This window comes from Microcaecilia unicolor, chromosome 2 (assembly GCF_901765095.1).
Source record: "Microcaecilia unicolor chromosome 2, aMicUni1.1, whole genome shotgun sequence".
Lineage (NCBI taxonomy): Eukaryota > Metazoa > Chordata > Amphibia > Gymnophiona > Siphonopidae > Microcaecilia > Microcaecilia unicolor.
Window position 1 is genome coordinate 50,119,379 of NC_044032.1, and position 18,397 is coordinate 50,137,775.

The 18,397-nt window shown below is 45.1% G+C and overlaps 1 protein-coding gene across 1 annotated transcript in view; it reads right to left on the reverse strand.

Annotated features, from left to right (window-relative positions):
- CTIF (cap binding complex dependent translation initiation factor) overlaps positions 1-18,397 on the reverse strand; it is a 531,105-nt gene that overhangs the window by 448,660 nt on the left and 64,048 nt on the right. The window contains exon 2 of the mRNA XM_030192931.1: positions 16,854-17,067. Within this exon, the coding sequence (XP_030048791.1) occupies positions 16,854-17,033 (180 nt within the window). The 5' untranslated portion in view covers positions 17,034-17,067. The remainder of the gene's footprint in view (positions 1-16,853; positions 17,068-18,397) is intronic.

Genomic DNA, 18,397 nt, shown 5'->3' on the forward strand with positions numbered 1-18,397 from the left:
CACCACCCTAACCACTAGGCCACTCCTCCACTCAGTTTTCACCTTGGAAATATTTTTAGTAATGGCACAAGGGTTCCTGATGATTATAAATTCAAGTTTGCCAAATCAACAGCTTTATACTGGGGCTACACTTTGATTACAAATTGTAATCGTGATTAATCACATGATTAAAGGCAGGGGCACAGCAGTCAGTCCACTTGGGGGGGAGGGGGCACAAATTTCTTCTCCCTCCCCCGCCATGTTAGGTATCATACCTTTGCTGGCAATGCCCCACCAGCAGAAGAAACCTGCTATCCAAGTCAACCCCTTCCTCCTTGTGCAGCCTAAGGTGCGAGGAAGTTGGTGGTGTGCCTCCAGCCCCTGAAGTCAGCACTTCCAAAGCACGTCAAGGGGCTTCAGTGGCTGGAGGCACACCACCAACTTCCTCACAAGGAGAAAGGTGGCAGTGGATTTCTTCAGCTGGTGGGGCTTCGGAGCCCCATCAGCCATTGATTGGGTGCTGCAGCCTTGGAGGAGACCTGATCCCAAAGTGGGGAGGGGCAGGTCCCCAAGGCTACCCCCCCTTGGCTATGCCACTGATTAAAGAACCAATATCTCTCTCACACTCTCTCTCCCCCTCTCCCATTGTCCAGCACATCTCCCTCCTTCCACCCTTTCTACCCCCAAGTCCATTATCTTTCTCTGAGTCCCTCATCTCTCCCTCCACTTCCCTCCCTCCCTCCCTTGATTCGGCATCTCTTTTCCCCTCTCTTCACCTCCCACGTACACGGTTCAGCATCTCTCCCTCCCTGCCCTACCCATGGTTCCAGAGCTCTCTCAATTCCCTCTCTCCCCTGGGTGTACCTTAAAATCAAGTCTTTGCTCCATCCTCAGCAGCGATACTCATACGCTGCCTGAGGCCTGCACCAGAGATTTCCCTCTGACCTGTCCCACCCTTAGGGAAATAGAAGTTGTGTCAAAAGGGGCAGTATGCTGCTGGGGACGGAGTGAAGACTTGATTTTAAGATACAACTGGGGAGGGGGGAGATGGAGAGGAGGAATTAAGAGAGCTTTGTGGAAACATGGGGCTAAGATGGGATATGTATTAATTGTTTTTTTAATTAATTTTATTATATATTGATGTTTTATATGGATTGTTTATTATTATATATGTTCATATTATATGGTCTATATATTATTCATATAGCCTTTTGATTTTATGATTCATATTTATGTGTATACACGTGTCTTTTACACTTGGTATATCAAGCCCCTGACGCAGCCCTTTAGGAGGGTGAAACGCGACCTCATAAATGTAAGATTTTGTGGTGAACTAATTCAACTTTTTATGAAAGCTTTTTGGTATATAGAGAGACATATTATAATGTGTTTCCCATCCTACACCAGTATATATATATATATATATATATATATATATATATATATATATATATATATATATATATATATATTAAAAGCTGACAAAAAAATGTGTCTTTAAAAAGTTTTGTGTTTGTGGTGTTTTTTTTTAAAGCCTTCATATTCATTTCAGCACAAATAACTTTTGGAAGGCTGTTCCAAAGCGATGTGGCCAACTGGAAAAAAAAAAAAAGCGGGAATGGGTTGACCTCCAACGTGTATTCTAAAATCCTGCAAAGATCTAAGGGTCCTTACAAGAGTACAGGGAATAACTAAGTTAGTAAAATAGGATGAAATCCGTTCATAGTAAGCTCTGTGGCCCAAAGTCAAAATCTTAAAATACAAAACCGTACCGGCAACCAAAAGTTCTGAACAGGAGAGTAAATATGATCACATTTGCGTGCTTTCCCCAAGAGCCTCAAAGCAGTATTTTGCAACGTCTGCAAGTGTTTAATGCTGCATTGAGCCTCTCCAGCATATACCACATTGCAGTAGTCGAGATGAGAAATAAAAAGTGAATGTATTAAAGTATGTAACACAGCCTGATTAAAACAATATTTCACAGGCCATAACTGATGCAAAATTAAAAAAAAACAAAACCATCTTTACTATAGAAGAAATCTGTTCTTGAAAAGAAAGTTTATAATCCAAGATAATCCCCAAGTACCAAAGAAAACTGTTAATACTGGAGGGCATTTCATCTGACCTGAAATCCAACATGCCACCATCTTATCAACATTAGGAACTAAGCAGTGCTTTTTTTGTAGGAAAGAAAAGGTACCAGTACTCATTATGGACGGGGTCACCATCTATGGCTCCACCCCTGTGGTAGCCACACCCCTTTTACCAGCTGTGGCGCGTATAAGCAGTATCATGAAAATACTATACCAGTACAGGAGAAAAAAAATAACTTGTGATGTTTTTTCATTATAAATAATTTCTATAACCTGTTATAGTTCTAGTATACCCAGTACAAAATAAGACAGCAGATATAAATTCTCAAATTGGACACCTTCCAAACACTAAAATAAAATGATTTTTCTACCTTTGTTGTCTGGTGACTTTTTCTGATCATGTTGGTCCCAGTCTCTGATTCTGCTGCTCTCTATCTGTTCCCTTAACTCCGTTTCCAGGGCTTCCTTTCTTTACTTTCATCCTTTTTTCTTCATTTCTTGCTCTACATCCATAGATAAAAGCTGGGTCCTCCGCAGACTTGACTGGAGGAGGTATAGAGTGGATCCAGCTTTTGCCTATTTTCTCCATCCATGTGCAGTTTTTCTACTCTTTCCCCTTTCCCTCATCTCAGTCTGTATGCATCTCCTTCCTATTTTTCCTTCCCCTCCATCCATAAGCATCTCCTTCCTCTCTCATCCATCCATCTCCAGCATGTCTCCTCTCTCCTCCCCTCCATCCATGTTCATTTCACTTCCGCTCTCGTCCGTCCCCTCCAACCATGTCCAGAATTTCTCATCTCCCCTAAATCCATGTGCATCTCTTCTGTCTTCTCTCCCCTCCCATCCATGTACAGCATTTCTCCTCTCCCCTCCCCTCCATCCATGTTCATTTCACTTCCGCTCTCGTCCGTCCCCTCCAACCATGTCCAGAATTTCTCATCTCCCCTAAATCCATGTGCATCTCTTCTGTCTTCTCTCCCCTCCCATCCATGTACAGCATTTCTCCTCTCCCCTCCATCCATGTTCATTTCACTTCCTCTCTCGTCCGTCCCCTCCAACCATGTCCAGAATTTCTCGTCTCCCCTAAATCCATGTGCATCTCTTCTGTCTTCTCTCCCCTCCATCCATGTACAGCATTTCTCCTCTCCCCTCCCCTCCATGTTCATCTCACTTCCTCTCTCTTTCCTTCCCTCCAACATTTCTCTTCCCTGCCCTCCATTCCATCCATGTCTAGCATTTCTCCTCTCTCCCCTCCCGTCCATCCATGTGCATCTCCTTCCTGTCTTGCCTCTCCTCCATCCATGTCCAGCATTTCTCCTGCCCTCCCCTCCATCCATCCATGTCAAGCAACATCCTCGCTCCCCCATCCATGTCCAGCGATTCTCCTTTGGACTCCCCTCCCCTCGCAGAAAGGAAATTACATCAGAGGAAGGCGGGACGCTGAGAGGTTAAGGAAATCGATGAGGAGGCGAGCCTGCCTGCCTACTGCTTAGTTTCACTGCCGATTCGCCGTACCATTTTGGGTAAATAGAAGATGTCAACGCAGGGGGCACGAATGGAAAGTCGGGGAGCTGAAGGCGGGCAGGTGAGCCAACCCTTAGAAAAAAGGTGCCGGTACACTGTACCGGCGCATACCAGCAAAAAAAAAAAAAAGCACTGGAACTAAGTGATGGTCCTTAAGCCAAATGAAACTGCCTCTAAACCTTTGCAAAGGAGAAAAAGAAAACATGGAAACCTTGTAAACCAACATAATATTATCTGCACACAGGGGTGTGCTGGTAAAATTTTAACAACAGGCTCTTTCTCCGGACGTAGCCAGCTCTGCAGTTGGAAGGGCCAGGGGTGGCCGGGGGTGGGGAGCAACACTTGCCTCTCTCTCCTCCCTCCCTTCGTGCGGGCACGCTAGGCATACCTTTGCTGGCAGCCAATAAATGGACTGCCACCACTCCCAACATCTTGCTCTGAGCAGCATGCTGGAACTTCTCTCACATGCTGGAGCGGGGAGCAGCAGCAGTCTATTTACTTGGCTGGTAGGGCTCAGCATCCCCACCAGCAAAGTAAAAGAGAATTCAGCAGGGGGCCCAAGCCCACATTTTGGGAGCCAGTTGTTAAAGAAGCCATGGAGGGCCCTACTTTAACAACCGGCTCCCAAAATTCTTAAAAACTTAACAACCGGCTCTTGCGAGCCTGTGAGAGCCTGTTCCAGCATACCACTGTCTTCACAGCAGAACACACTTATCTAAAAACTGAAAAAGAAGACAAAAAAAAAAAAAAGAAGAAGTTTAGGTGACAATGAGGACCCCTGCGGAACACCACAGTTCACTTTAAATATCTCAGTAGTCATCGACTGAAACATAAAAGGATCTATTGTGCAAAACAAATACATAAACCATTTTATAACTTTCCCTCTCAGTCCAATTTCACACAAATGTCCACATAAGGGATTGTGTTCTATTAAATGAAAAACGAAAGCTAAGTTTAAAGAAACAAAGCAACATAACCATTATCCACAATTGAATGACCAAATGTGCTGTGCAGTTTTGAGTCAACTGTAGCACTAAGATTACAGGAGCCCCATTCAAGGAACATATCACACCAGCCATTTCCCTGCATTGGCTCTCTTTGCTGCAACAAACCAAGTTTAAAACACTTTCGTTAATTTTGAAAAGTGTTAGGGCTTGCACGTTCACCCTCACTGCAGGCAGCATTGAGCTGTTATCAATCAGTAAGAAAATCATGCTTTCAGTCACAGGGGCGTAGCTACGGGTGGGCCTGGATGGGCCCAGGCCCACCCAATCTCAGCTCAGGCCCACCCAAATGACGACGACTGGAACGGCGACTTTTTTACTCGAAGTCGCAGCGATGAACGGGCGGGCAGCGCTTTGGTAGTAAAAGCAACAAGGAGGCAGGTTGACTGCTCCGTCATTCGCTTCCCTGCTTGCCCTCTGCGTCCCGCCTTCCTCTGACGTCATTTCCTTTCGGGCAGGCGGGACGCTCGCTGAGAGGGCAGGGAAGCGAAGGACAGTCGAACCTACCTCCTTGTTGCTTTTCCTACCGCTGCCTGCCCGCTCGTTCATCGCTGCAACTTCGGGAGTGCAAACAGCAAGCAAACCTGTGAGCTGCTTCATCCACGTTGTCCTTACAGGTGGCTGGGAGATGCTGCGAAGGGGGAGAGGGGGGGGAGACGCTGGACAGAAGGGGGAAGGGGATGGGCAGAAACAGGATGGGCAGGGGAGAGAGGAGAATTGCTGGACAATAGGGATTGATGGAGGGGATAGGGGAGAAAGGAAATTTGCTGGAGATGGGTGGAGGAGAGGGCAGGGGAGAATGGAGAGTTGCTGGACAGAGCAGAGGGCAGGGGAAGGAGGAGAATTGCTGGGGATGGATGGAGGGGAAAGGGGAGAGAGGAAATTTGCTAGAGATGGATGGAGGAGGGGCAGGGGAGAATGGAGAGTTGCTGGACGGAGCAGAGGGCAGGGGAAGGAGGAGAATTGCTGGACATGGATGGATGGAGGGGAAAGGGGAGAGAGGAAATTTGCTGGGTATGGATGGATGGATGGATGGAGGGGAGGGCAGGGGAGAGAGGCGAATTGCTGAACATGCAGGGGACAGAGGACATTTGCTGGATATGGGTGGATGGAGGAGATGGCAGGGGAGAATGGAGAGTTGCTGGACAGATGGATGGAGGGAGGGGAGAAAAGACAGGAAGTAGATGCACATGGATGGAGGGGAGTGAGGAGAAATGCTGGACATGGATGGAGTGGAGGGCAGGAAAGAGGAAAAATGTTCGACAAGGATGGAGGGAAGGAAAGATAAAGGAAGGAAATGCACATGGATGGAGGGGAAGGGAGAGAGGAGAAATGCTGGACATGGATGGAGGGGAGGGAAGACAGAGGAAGTAGATGCGCATGGATGGAGGGGAGGGAAGACAGGAAGTAGATGCACATGGATGGAGGGGAGGGAAGACAGGAAGTAGATGCACATGGATGGAGGGGAGTGAGGAGAAATGCTGGACATGGATGGAGGGAAAACTGCTGAGTTTAAGGGCTGGTTTGGAACACGTTGAGGGCAGATACTGAAACTCTGGGAAGGATAGGGACAGGGCTACAGATGGTAGACAGGACACATAAGGACACATGGTGAGAGAAAAAATATCAAATGGAAAGAAGACACTGCATAAAACAGAAGACACTGGGACCAAAGTGAATAGATCGGACAACAAAGGTAGAAAAAAGTATTTTATTCAGAATTTATTAATTGGATTATGTCAGATTTTTGAAATGTGCATCTGTGATATTTTGCATGTAAGTTTCAATTTTTCTGGTATTGCTGCATGCTGAGTCTGACTTCTTGAGTTAACTTTCCAGTTCAGTATTTTGCCTTCATATTTTTTGATTTCTAGTTCATTGTGTCATGTCTGTTGTGTCATGTGTTTTTCATGTGTGATCAAGGTGCAGTATTCTGATAGTGTGTAGTATTTGCAGCCCTTTTTGTTTTGCTTTTTTTTTTTTCACGAGGTAGTGTATTGGTGTTTTAGAGCCTAGTGTAATTACAGTTCTGCCTTTTCAAGCATAAGGTTGTAGCTCATCCTGTCCTTGGAATTAGTGCTGTTATGGTTTAGTAAGGGTATGAGTGAGTTTTTGCACAAGTTTGTGTATAGCATTTTGCAGTAGAGAGATTGTGGGATAATGTAATTATATTTAAAAATATCAATTTTTCCATTAAGTATGTATGTGGTTATACTGATGCAGGGCAGCTGTTGGGCAGACTACTTAGAAAACCATCATCAAATGAATTCTAAGGCATTATTTTGTAGGATCCCAAGAGACACTACTCATATAGACAGTGCATGCCCACCCATATTAGCTCTGGGCCCACCCAAAATCAAAGGTCTGGCTACGCCACTGCTCAGTCAGGTGGTCTCCTAGAGGTTATAATGTCTCCCATCTCCCCATGTAAAGCCTGTTCTACACATGTAAAACTGCACAAATGCATACAGGCATAATCATGCGCATGGAAATAGTGCGGCTGTGAACGCATGCATTCCCAGGGACACAGCTGGGAAGGGAAGAGGCAGAGCTGGGACACAGGCGTATATTTTATAAAATAAGCAGGGATGCACAGACTACAAACACATTTTTTGGCAATTACGTACTATGGGGCTGGATCGGCAAACCGATTTTATAAAGGTATTTAGGCCCCCCCATGCTTCTTTTATAATAGACGTCTCTCATTAAACTAGGAATTGCTACATTGACCTACAGTACACTCCAGAATTCATGCTCAGAAAGGATATGTAACTCAAGACTGCCTCTACTTCAGGAAGCAGGTGAAAGCTGGCTCTTCTCCTAAGAAACACATGTGGTGACTTGACTATCCACACACTCTACACCTGGACTAGCTTGTTGAACACCCTGTAACAGACCAGTTCCTCGTATCTTAGTTTAGCCACCCATCTATGTATCCCAATGACTTTGTACTACCCATCTTGCCCCCTGTATATATCTCAGCCGTACTTGGCCCCTCAGCTACTTGTTGAGATTTTTCATTGTATTGCATTGTATGAACAGTGTTAACATATCTGTTTTTCTAATGCGTGTCTTATTAAAATGTTTCATTTATATTGTAGTGACATTGTGAGTATATATCTGTGTTATATGTTATATGGCAACTAGCCGTTAAGCCCGTTAAAACGGGTGAGATTTCCAGCTACCCTCCTCGCCACCGCTCCCTCCCCCCTCCGTGCCGGGCCCCCTGCACTGACCTGACAGCGCCTCTCACCTCCATGTGAAAGCGCTGCAGGCAGCAGTAGATCGCTCTGCTGCTGCCTGCAGCGCTTCCACACGGAGTTGAGAGGCGCTGTCAGGTCAGTGCAGGAGGCTCGATACGGAGGAAGGCAGGAGCAGGGATGGGGGGCAGGGTGGAGGTTGGTGCGCACGATGTTCGTTTCCAGGCGGCAGCGTCCGACAGTGACTCCAACTCCGTTTCCTTCTCTGTTCCGCCCTCTGATGTCATCACATCTTGACGCGAGGGCGGGACAGAGAGGGAAGTCTGTACTGCGCATTTGCAGGTGAGTCAGTCACTTGCCATTTATATGTTTGATATTTCTATTCAGCTGACCTTTATCATATGTTATTGTACCCCACCCTGATTTGTTTAGTGATTTAGGTGGATTTACTACATTTTAATAAATGATATTTCTGTTACATGACTACTTTACAGCGCAGCTAAATGTTAATATTTCGGACACTGTATGATACTATTCCTATCACTAGGATTCAATATATCTCCATTTATTGTATTTAGGTTTATATTTTGCCACTTTACTATTGTTATGCTGTTAACAAAATTGTGCATTTTATGTCCAAATGTACCTGCTGTACACAGCCTTGGGTAAATCTCGTCATAAAGGCAGTTAGTAAATCCCAATACTTGGTCACGTAATGACACGATACTGAGCAGCAGCTCCTTCCTGTACCTCCGGCCTTCCTCTCCTTTTCCTGCTACTGTAAACCTCGCTCTGAGGCTTACTGGAGGTGGTCTCTTGTCTCTTACTGTCAGCAACAAGGAAAAACAGTTCCTGCTGAACTGCCCACTGACATGCCGGTGAAGACCCTGCAGCCCGTGTGGGACAAGTCACAATCGGAACCTGACAAGATGGCAGCATCTTCACCCATCCCACCGCCAATGTTTACGCTTCAAGATGAGAGGCTAAAAGAGCCGACAAAAAAATTTATGCACAGTGATTGATGACTGGCTCTCCAAGCTGCAAGCCACTGTATAATGACATCAGGGATTCCCTGGAATGCCAGGTCCAGCGGTAACTGTGGCGGAGCAGCGGATTTCAGATCAGGAGGCCAGCACAGGAATCTTGCCGACACAAAATTGTGAACTTTGGTCACCCTTTGGGACTGCCCATTTTGCATGTGTTTATGCTGGAGCAAGTTCTTGCTCGGGAGTTCTACCATTCAGAAATAGGTTCTTTCATCTGGAGGTCATGGAGGGCTCGGATTAGTTTTTGGAAACTGACTAAGAGTAGGGACAAGGGTAGTCTTAGCCTCTCCCGGACCTTAGATTCTACAATGTTGCTATGCTACTGTGGTAGGTCCATGAGGGTACCGAATACTCTCCCTTGGGGCCTTCTGGATTGCAGGGTAACTCTTTATGGAGAGGGGGAATCTTCACGCCTTGGTTGGGTGCTCTCAGGAGGGCTTGGAAGTAATAGAAGGACTCTGTTGGGAGAGGGACTCACACCTGGGCAATCATCCCTTTCTGAAATAACCTGGTATTCCTCCCAGGAGTAGTGGGGGGGGGGGGTGGTGGGGAACTACCTTGACTATTATGGGATGCGTTATTGTATAGATAAGGCCTTGGGTATAATTTCCACATTCTCTGAGTTGAATAGGCGGTGGGGGGGAGGGGCTCCCAAACGTGGGCACAATTCTCATATTCTCGGAATTGAAGAGGCAGTGGGAGGCTCTCAATCAGCCATTTTTTGTTGTTGTTGGGGGTTTTTTTCTCTTTTTTTTTTTTTTAACATATCTTCAGATATGCCATTACTTTCAAACCAAATTCCAGCTTCATCCTCAGGGAAGTCACTTTTGAAAGTAGACAAGTTTTTCTTGGGTTTATTCATCTCTGAACTCTTGTCTCCATCTGGTACGAGGTGGCTCATGAGGAACAATTGGTGACATTCTTGCACCAGGTATATATGATGGTGTGGAAGCTGTGCTTTGGTCTGATGAGGAATGTGTGAAAGACTGGGAAAGACCAAAAGGTCCATCGAGCCCAGCATCCTGTTTCCAACAGTGGCCAATCCAGGTCACAAATACCCGGCAAGATCCCAAAAATGTACAAAACATTTTATACTGCTTATCCCAGAAATAGTGGATTTTCCCCAAGTCCATTTAATAACGGTCTATGGACTTTTCCTTTAGGAAGCCGTCCAAACCTTTTTTAAACTCCGCTAAGCCTTTACCACATTCTCTGGCAACGAATTCCAGAGTTTAATTACACGTTGAGTGAAGAAAACTTTTCTGATTAATTTTTTTTAATTTACTACATTGTAGCTTCATCGCATGTCCCCTAGTCCTAGTATTTTTGGAAAGCGTGAACAGACGCTTCACATCTACCCGTTCAACTCCTCTCATTATTTTGTAGACCTCTATCAAATAATGTGTGAAATGTAAAAAGTACAAAGAGGTACCCTTTGCACATGTTGGTTGACTGCCCTGCTTTTGGCCCTTATTAGACTGGGGTATTGACGACGTTGTCCTCTCTTACAGTTCCCAGTGGCTTGGTCTTACACTATGTTCACGGTGGGCTTTTTGTGGGAGGAGGGAGATTTGTCACTTTTCCTGGACCAATGCAAATTCATTTCTATTGCCCTATTGTTGGCCAGACAGGGCATTTTGAGGGTGTGGATGAACGATGCTCCCCCGGAGTTACAGGTGTGGAAAGAGAGCATGTGTGAAATGGCAAAGTGGGAGTTGCGTGGGGCATAACCCAATCAGAGGCTTAAAAAGCAGGACTAATTGAACTTATGCTCAGCTGCTTAGACCTGTCTCGCTGATGGGTAGTTGTTGGAGAATACTGGAGCACTGGGTGGGGGCAGAGGTTCACACATAAAAATGCTTCAGATTCGGTGCTGGTTGTTTTGTCAGAGTCCTGCTACTTGCTCCCCCTCTGGTGGCCAACTCCCCTCCACTGTGGGAGGGGAGTTGGCCTAAATGCGTTTTTGATAGACTTGTGCTGTCTTGTTGCATTGCTTGGTTACTATACTGTATATGAACTTCAATACTGTTTCAAAAATAAATTTAAAAAAAATCAAATCAATCGATCTATACTTTCAACATGAAAGAACAATTACAGAAATATTCAAAAAGTAAATAAAATCCCCCAAATCTTGATTAACTAAGGGCCTCTTAACAAGCCACACTAGTGGCTCCCAGTGCAATAATGCCAACAAAGCCCATTCACTGAAAGGGCTCCCTTCGGCATTGGCGCACGGCTTGATAAAAGAGGCCCTAAGTCTTTATTCCCCTTGACTCAGTACCTGGTGGAAGCCCCTTCTGCAGTAATGACAGCCATGAGTTGTTTAGACTAAGAGGCAGATGCACTAAAGCTAAATGAGCCTTTAATGACTCTCCAACGAGGAAAATTTGATCCGTTGCATGCATCAAAGGGCTTTTACCGAGGAAGCCAGCAGCTAACGAAAACGGAATGGAGATGAGCAATTAGTGTGAAAACCCCATTGAAACGACATGCACTAACCTTTTCCGATTGCCTTTACGCAGGAAAAAGGCAGGAAAACTAACGAGAGGTCTGGACCACTCGTTAGGACAGCTTTGTGCCAGGAAAAATCATTAAGAGAATAAATAAACAAACTTTGAGCCAATCCCAGCGCATTAGCAGAGCTAAAAGCGCTGTGATTGGTCCAAAGGACGTCAGAAAAACATAAATAAATAAAAATAAAAAAAGGATCGGGAGGGGGCAAGGGCGCTCATCAGGAGCGTCCTGTACGGACGGCCTTGCCCCCCCCCCCCCGCTGCTCCCCACTTTCCGCCGCTCCCCCCACCCCGAAAAAGCAAAATTCGAGCAGCCCCTGCCCCCCTCCCTTCCTCACTACTCTCACCTCAGCTCCGCCTCCCGACATCCTCCGTCCTGTGCCCCGCCCCCTTTTGGGGTCGTCGCCGCCATTCCCCTCCTCCATCGGGCCCCCCTCCCTCTTACCGGGCCCGTGCAGCGCCTCTCTCCTCTGTCCGAAGGCGCTGCACGGGCAAGACAGCTGATGCCTGCCTTCGCCCAGCTTCGATGGCGCGTCTTTCTCCTGCTGGGCCCGCCCCTGTCTGACGTCAGTAACCTACGTAGGTTACCGACGTCAGACGGGGGCGGGCCCAGCAGGAGAAAGACGCGCCATCGAAGCTGGGCGAAGGCAGGCATCAGGCTTTCTTCTTGCCCGTGCAGCGCCTTCGGACAGAGGAGAGAGGCGCTGCACGGGCCCGGTAAGAGGGAGGGGGGCCCGATGGAGGAGGGGAATGGCGGCGACGACCCCAAAAGGGGGCGGGGCACAGGACGGAGGATGTCGGGAGGCGGAGCTGAGGTGAGAGAGTAGCGAGGAAGGGAGGGGGGCAGGGGCTGCTTGAATTTTGCTTTTTCGGGGTGGGGGGAGCGGCGGAAAGTGGGGAGCAGCGGGGGGGGGGCAAGGCCGTCCGTACAGGACGCTCCTGATGAGCGCCCTTGCCCCCTCCCGACCCTTTTTTTTTTTTTTTTTTGATTTGGGAGCCATGTGCTTGTGATTTGACTGTGTTTTGACTGTTTGTGGCATGCGCAGAGCAGCTAACATAACGCTTGGCTGCTCTGCGCATGATTTGGGGGCCGATTAACGATCTGTATTGTGATTCTTTGATACATTGTACGTTTCAATACCGATCTCAGCATGTGTGACTTTTTTTTTTGGTGCATTTTTCGTTATTTTAAAATCGTTAGGGACTTTAACGATTTAGATTTTTTTACGTTTGGTTGCTGCATCTGCCTCTAAGTGTCTACTGACTTTGCATAGTAAGATAGCACAGTTTGCTCAAGCACTTTCAAGTTGGCTGATAGTCGAAAGATTTGCATGGATAATTTCAGGAGTTATCAAGACAATCTTCCTCCCTACCGCTGATCAAATAAATTTGGTCTAGCCAATATGCGATCAGAAAGTATGTTTCTACCTATATAAAAGGCAGAATGTGAAGTATTTCTGGGGCACAGTTGGAGTTTAAATGGACAGAGCTAAACATGAATCATCCATGGCTGTTTGCAGACAGAGCTTGCTGTGAAGTTAACCTAACAAATGCTGCAACTTCAGACTAAGCAGTATGATATGTAATATGGACAAAGTCAAATCCACAGGACTCTGCAATATTTTTCCTTAAGAATGGACTGAAAGGATACTCAGATGAATCATTTTTATTTTGTTGAGAAGTGTTGTATATAGTGGGCTTAAGTCTGCATCTTATTAGCAGTTTAGCACGGAAGCCGTACACACAAGATTCCGAGCAGCCAACCGAGAATACCATCATCCAATTAATAAGTACTTTGGCTCATACTTGTCAAGACTCATCCCTTTAAATCATTTATTTATCATTTTTCATTTTACAAGGGTCACTTGCAAACAGTAATACACAGATGACTGTACATTAATACAATATTAGAGGAAAACAATCTCAACTAGATAAATGGATTATATACAATCTTTCTCTTTCTTAGACCACAAAATAAATAGGGAGAGTGAAACAAGACAAGATCAATTAAACAATAAACAAAGAAACGTGGTATTAACCTGATTATCCCCAGTTATTATTTATCTGAATCATTATTCCACATTGATCGTCTGGTTGGCTTCTTCAAAGACGGTGTATAGTCAATTAATTTCGTTGGAAACATACTTATTGTCCAATATTAGTGGAAAAGACTCATCCCTTTAATATGCATTGCTCTTACTATAGTTCTTCTGGACGACAGTCAACCCACAGTTTCACATGCTTAGTAAGTTGAAACCTATGCTTTCAGGTTAGGATGGTGGTTCAAAGTTCAGTGTTAAATTAGATAGATCAAATGCATTATACTTGGGGATTTCAGCATCATGTTCCTGGGCCCTGCAGGTTATTCAGAACTCTGTGGTGAAGTTAATTGCTAAGTATACACATGCAACACCTATTTTGAGACAGTTTCACTGGTTACTTACTGGTGGCAAGCAGAATCCAGTTTAAAAAAACTTAACACTCATTCATCGGGTAGTAAAGCTGATTCAACCAGCACGCTCCCTGAGATTAGTAAATGCAAAATGTTGCAAAGTTATGTAAGGGACATTATGCAGACACAAAGGCTGTCACTTTCTCAGTGGCCGGTCCATTATTATGGAATCATTTAGCTGGATATTTGCATCTATGTGCATATATGGCACACCTTAAGAAACATCTAAAAACTCATTTCTTTCTTATTGCATTTCCTTGATAGGAAAGGTGGTCAGATGCTTTGGTGAGCAAAGTTACTTCAGCATACTTTTTGTTAAGGATAGGGAAGCCATTCCCAACCCAGTCCTCAGGGCACATCTAGTCCCATTGGGTTTTCAGGATATTCATCCGCTTAACACAAGACTATCTGTACTTCAGAAAGCAGGTTAAAGCTTGGCTCTTCAACCAGGCCTTTAATGGAAGAGGTAACTAATTTGTTAGTCTCACTCACACACACAAGGAGTGACACGGGCTGCACATAATGCAGCAGGACATGTTTATCCACTCCTACCCTAGCTGAGATAATATTTAACCAACTCTCTGACCTCATGTGCAACTTTCTTTAAATTAATTAGTCACCTTAGTTTCTAACTCTTCTTACTCTCTTACCTATCTATATGTTCCTTCTTTGCTTATACCCGTTACTGTCAATTAAAATGTTCTATTACGTATTGTGTTGACATTGTAAGTAGTAGACTATGCCATATTTTGTATTATTTGAATATTTTTAATTGACTATTGCCTATGCTTGATTTATTCTTACTGTATACCGCCTTGAGTGAATTCCTTCTGTAAATAAATCCTAATACATAAATAAATATGGAATGTGATGTTTTTATGCTATTTTTTAATGAATTTTTTTTATTGTGATCCACTTAGCTATAGGTAGAACATAAATGGGGAAAATAAATAAATAACATAAAAACAAATATTCAATGCCAAGCTATTCTGAGTGCAAGCACTGAATATTAGGGTCAACCGTTGACCCAAAAGTTAAGTGGGTGCCAGCCAATATTCAGTGCTGGCACCCGCATAACTACATGGGCAAAGACAGAACTGTGCAAAAGGCAATCCTATCTGCATTGGCGCCAAATACTGCCGATACCTACATAATTGCTGGCTCCACCCCCAACCCCCCAACCCCCCCCCCATGGACCACACAACAGCACTAACCGGAGTGCCAGAGCAGTCACTCTGGATATGCAGAGGCACCATGCAACTCAGTGCCACTTAATATTTTGGAAGATCACACTTAGGGCCCTGTATACTAAGCAGCATTATAGGCGCGTTAACATTTTTAACGCACGGTAACCATGTACGTGTGTGAATCATGTACGTGCCTACAATATCCCTATAGACGCCTACATGGTTAGCGCGCGCACGTTAAGTGTAGGCGTGTTAAAAACACTAGCGTACCTTAGTAATCAGGGCCCTTAGTCAAAACCTAATACTGTGGGGGGTACTTAAAATATATCCACTCAATGATCCAGAGCTGATAATTACTTGTTAAGGGAAAGAGAGAAAGCTGTTTAACGCACGGTGAAGGACCATGCACTGATGCAGCAGTAATCGCAGCGAAACATGGCCCATGTCTGCACCAGCAGAAGTAGCAGTATAATACTTTTATGTAGTGGCAAGTATACTAAAAATATTAAAGGTGATGATATAGTAAAGTGATAAGTGAAAAGCCAGTGATAATTTTGATGAATCACGAGGGTGAGTTCCCAGTGTGAAACGAGTCATCAGCTGAGGCTTTGTAGTACAGACATTATGAGATTATGACCGTCTGATGGCTGTGCTAATGATTGTTTAAGAACAAGTAATTATTATCAGCGTTGGATCACTGAGTGGATATACTGAATATCTTGGGACAGTCCTCTGATCAGGTTTTAAGTGGGCAGGAGCCTCTCTTGCCCACTTAATTCCCTTTGAATATCGACCCCCTTACAAAGACCTTTGGATGGGATGGAAGAGAAGAATGAAAAGATGCAAGGGACAAACTGATTATGCCATCCTGGTTGTAGCCAACAGTGCAAGGAGATGATGTACATGAGCTTCCCTGTGTGTCCTTGACAATGCACCTCAACCATAAGTCACACAAGCCTACTATTCATATCGCAAAGCACCTCTACTAAGAGGTTTAATCCCCTTTGGTCATGGTTAATGCTTATTTCCTCATATTCTACATGTTGTCACGATCAACCAAAAAAGCAAGAAGGGCCATCTTCAACTCATGGCTCAACCTTGCAGGTCATCTTAGCCAAAAGATCCTGTACCTGTTATACCAGACTGTATACAACCTTTACAGCAGCTGCAATTAGAAGTAAGCAAGGAGACTACTTATTTGGAGTTTTATGAAAAAGCTGAAAGCTTTTCTTTTTAATAAAGTCTTTGCCAAGTCTGTGGGTGATAGGGTTAAGTTGGGTTTATTTTTATAGATAAATATATACATTAACAAAATCTGTTAGTTTAGATACACTTTATGGTTGTGTTATGTTGGCTTAATGTGCGATGTTTATATTATGTATGTAATATAGATATTTGCTTAAAAGTGTCGTGTAAAGATCAGCGGGAGATAATAATGGGAGGTGTTGGTTACATAAAGTACAACACAAAAGAACAATTCATCCATGATCTACTTTGATAGTTCCAGAGGTGAAGGCTCTTGGGCTACGCCAGTTGGCTCAAGCAAAAGTTATGGTGTTCATTAACTAAAAAGTACAGAAACTAACAGTAGATAAAGACCACCAAGCCCTGAACAATTTTTAACTGTGCAACCAACGCTCTGCAGCACTAATCAATACTTACTAGATTCCTAATTCAAAAAGTTTCCAACCTATGGTAAGTTAGCTTGCTCAAGGCCATGCAGAGAAAAGTGGATTGGGATTTCAACTAAGTTCTCAAGATCTCACAGCCCAGTGCTTTAACTGCTACACTCTATCCTCAGCCCAATCAGCTTGCTTGCCAGCTAGAAATTCCATTTTATAAAAACATTGCCCACCTGTGAGATGCTGGTCTGTGTTTTCGGACTCTCTTCATCACCTTCTGTCTTGTCAGTCAATATTCCCTGTACTTGATACTCAAGAACATAGCTGTCGATAAACCTTTCCAGCTCCTCGATCTCCTGGGAGCGACAACTTCCTGCCTCGGAGGAGGCCGATGCCACGGAGGAGCTCTCCATCGCGCCAGGCCAGTAGTGGGGCACAAGGACGGACCTGGAAAAGAGCACAAGTCATTTCCCTTTCCTTTGACCGTACAGCGTATCAAGCCAACCATCAGCCATCTTCCACTTTACAGATGAATGTATTTGAGAGATGTGCAACATCCCAAATTCAGCTAGGAAGTTCCCCGTTTCAAGCATAACTGAAACCTGTATCAACCTACAATGACATCATGGTGTAATATGAGAACTGAAAACATTTCCAAGCATGACAAAAATTACAAAAGGAATTCTATCATGAGCTTGCAGATATGTAAAACGCATCTTATTCTGTGTTTCCCCCCAATCTGTGCCCCGAAAATAGCATGGATAGATCAAGTTCAAGTATGAATATATCACATTTCATATGCTAGGAGCTCGTTGAGCAGATTGGATGGACCACGCAGGTATCTGCCATCATCTACTATGCTACTATTTATTTATTTATTAGGATTTATTTACCGCCTTTTTGAAGGAATTCACTCAAGGCAGTGTACAGTATGTAAGATCATGGGTCATGGATTTGATATACTGTCTTTCTGTGGGAACCACATACGGTGATGTCATTAGGAACAGCCAGGAGTAAATCATCCCAATGAAAATGCTATGTTATATTCTAAAAGAAACAGTGTTACACAGAAAGTTTCTAGAACACAGCAATTAACTGCATTCACATCTTATTACCCATATAACTGCTAACTTTCAAACGGATGATGCCCAACTGGTTGCAAAGCTTGTCCTCTAAAAGGAATCCTGTGCCGAAGGAATGGATCCTCAGGAGCTTAGTCAAGATCGGGAGGCGGGGCTGGTGGTTGGGAGGCGGGGATAGTGCTGGGCAGACTTATACGGTCTGTGCCAGAGCCAGTGGTGGGAAGCGGGACTGGTGGTTGGGAGGCAGGGACAGTGCTGGACAGACTTGTACGGTCTTGTGCCAGAGCCGGTGGTTGGGAGGCAGGGCTGGTGGTTGGGAGGTGAGGATAGTGCTGGGCAGACTTATATGGTCTGTGCCAGAGCCGGTGGTGGGAAGCAGGACTGGTGGTAGGGAGACGGGGATAGTGCTGGGAAGACTTATACGGTCTGTGCCAGAGCCGGTGGTGGGAAGCGGGACTGGTGGTTGGGAGGCGGGGATAGTGCTGGACAGACTTGTACGGTCTGTGCCAGAGCCGGTGGTTGGGAGGCAGGGATAGTGCTGGGCAGACTTATACGGTCTGTGCCAGAGCCGGTGGTGGGCAGCGGGACTGGTGGTTGGGAGGCAGGGATAGTGCTGGACAGACTTGTACGGTCTGTGCCAGAGCCGGTGGTTGGGAGGCAGGGCTGGTGGTTGGGAGGTGGGGATAGTGCTGGGC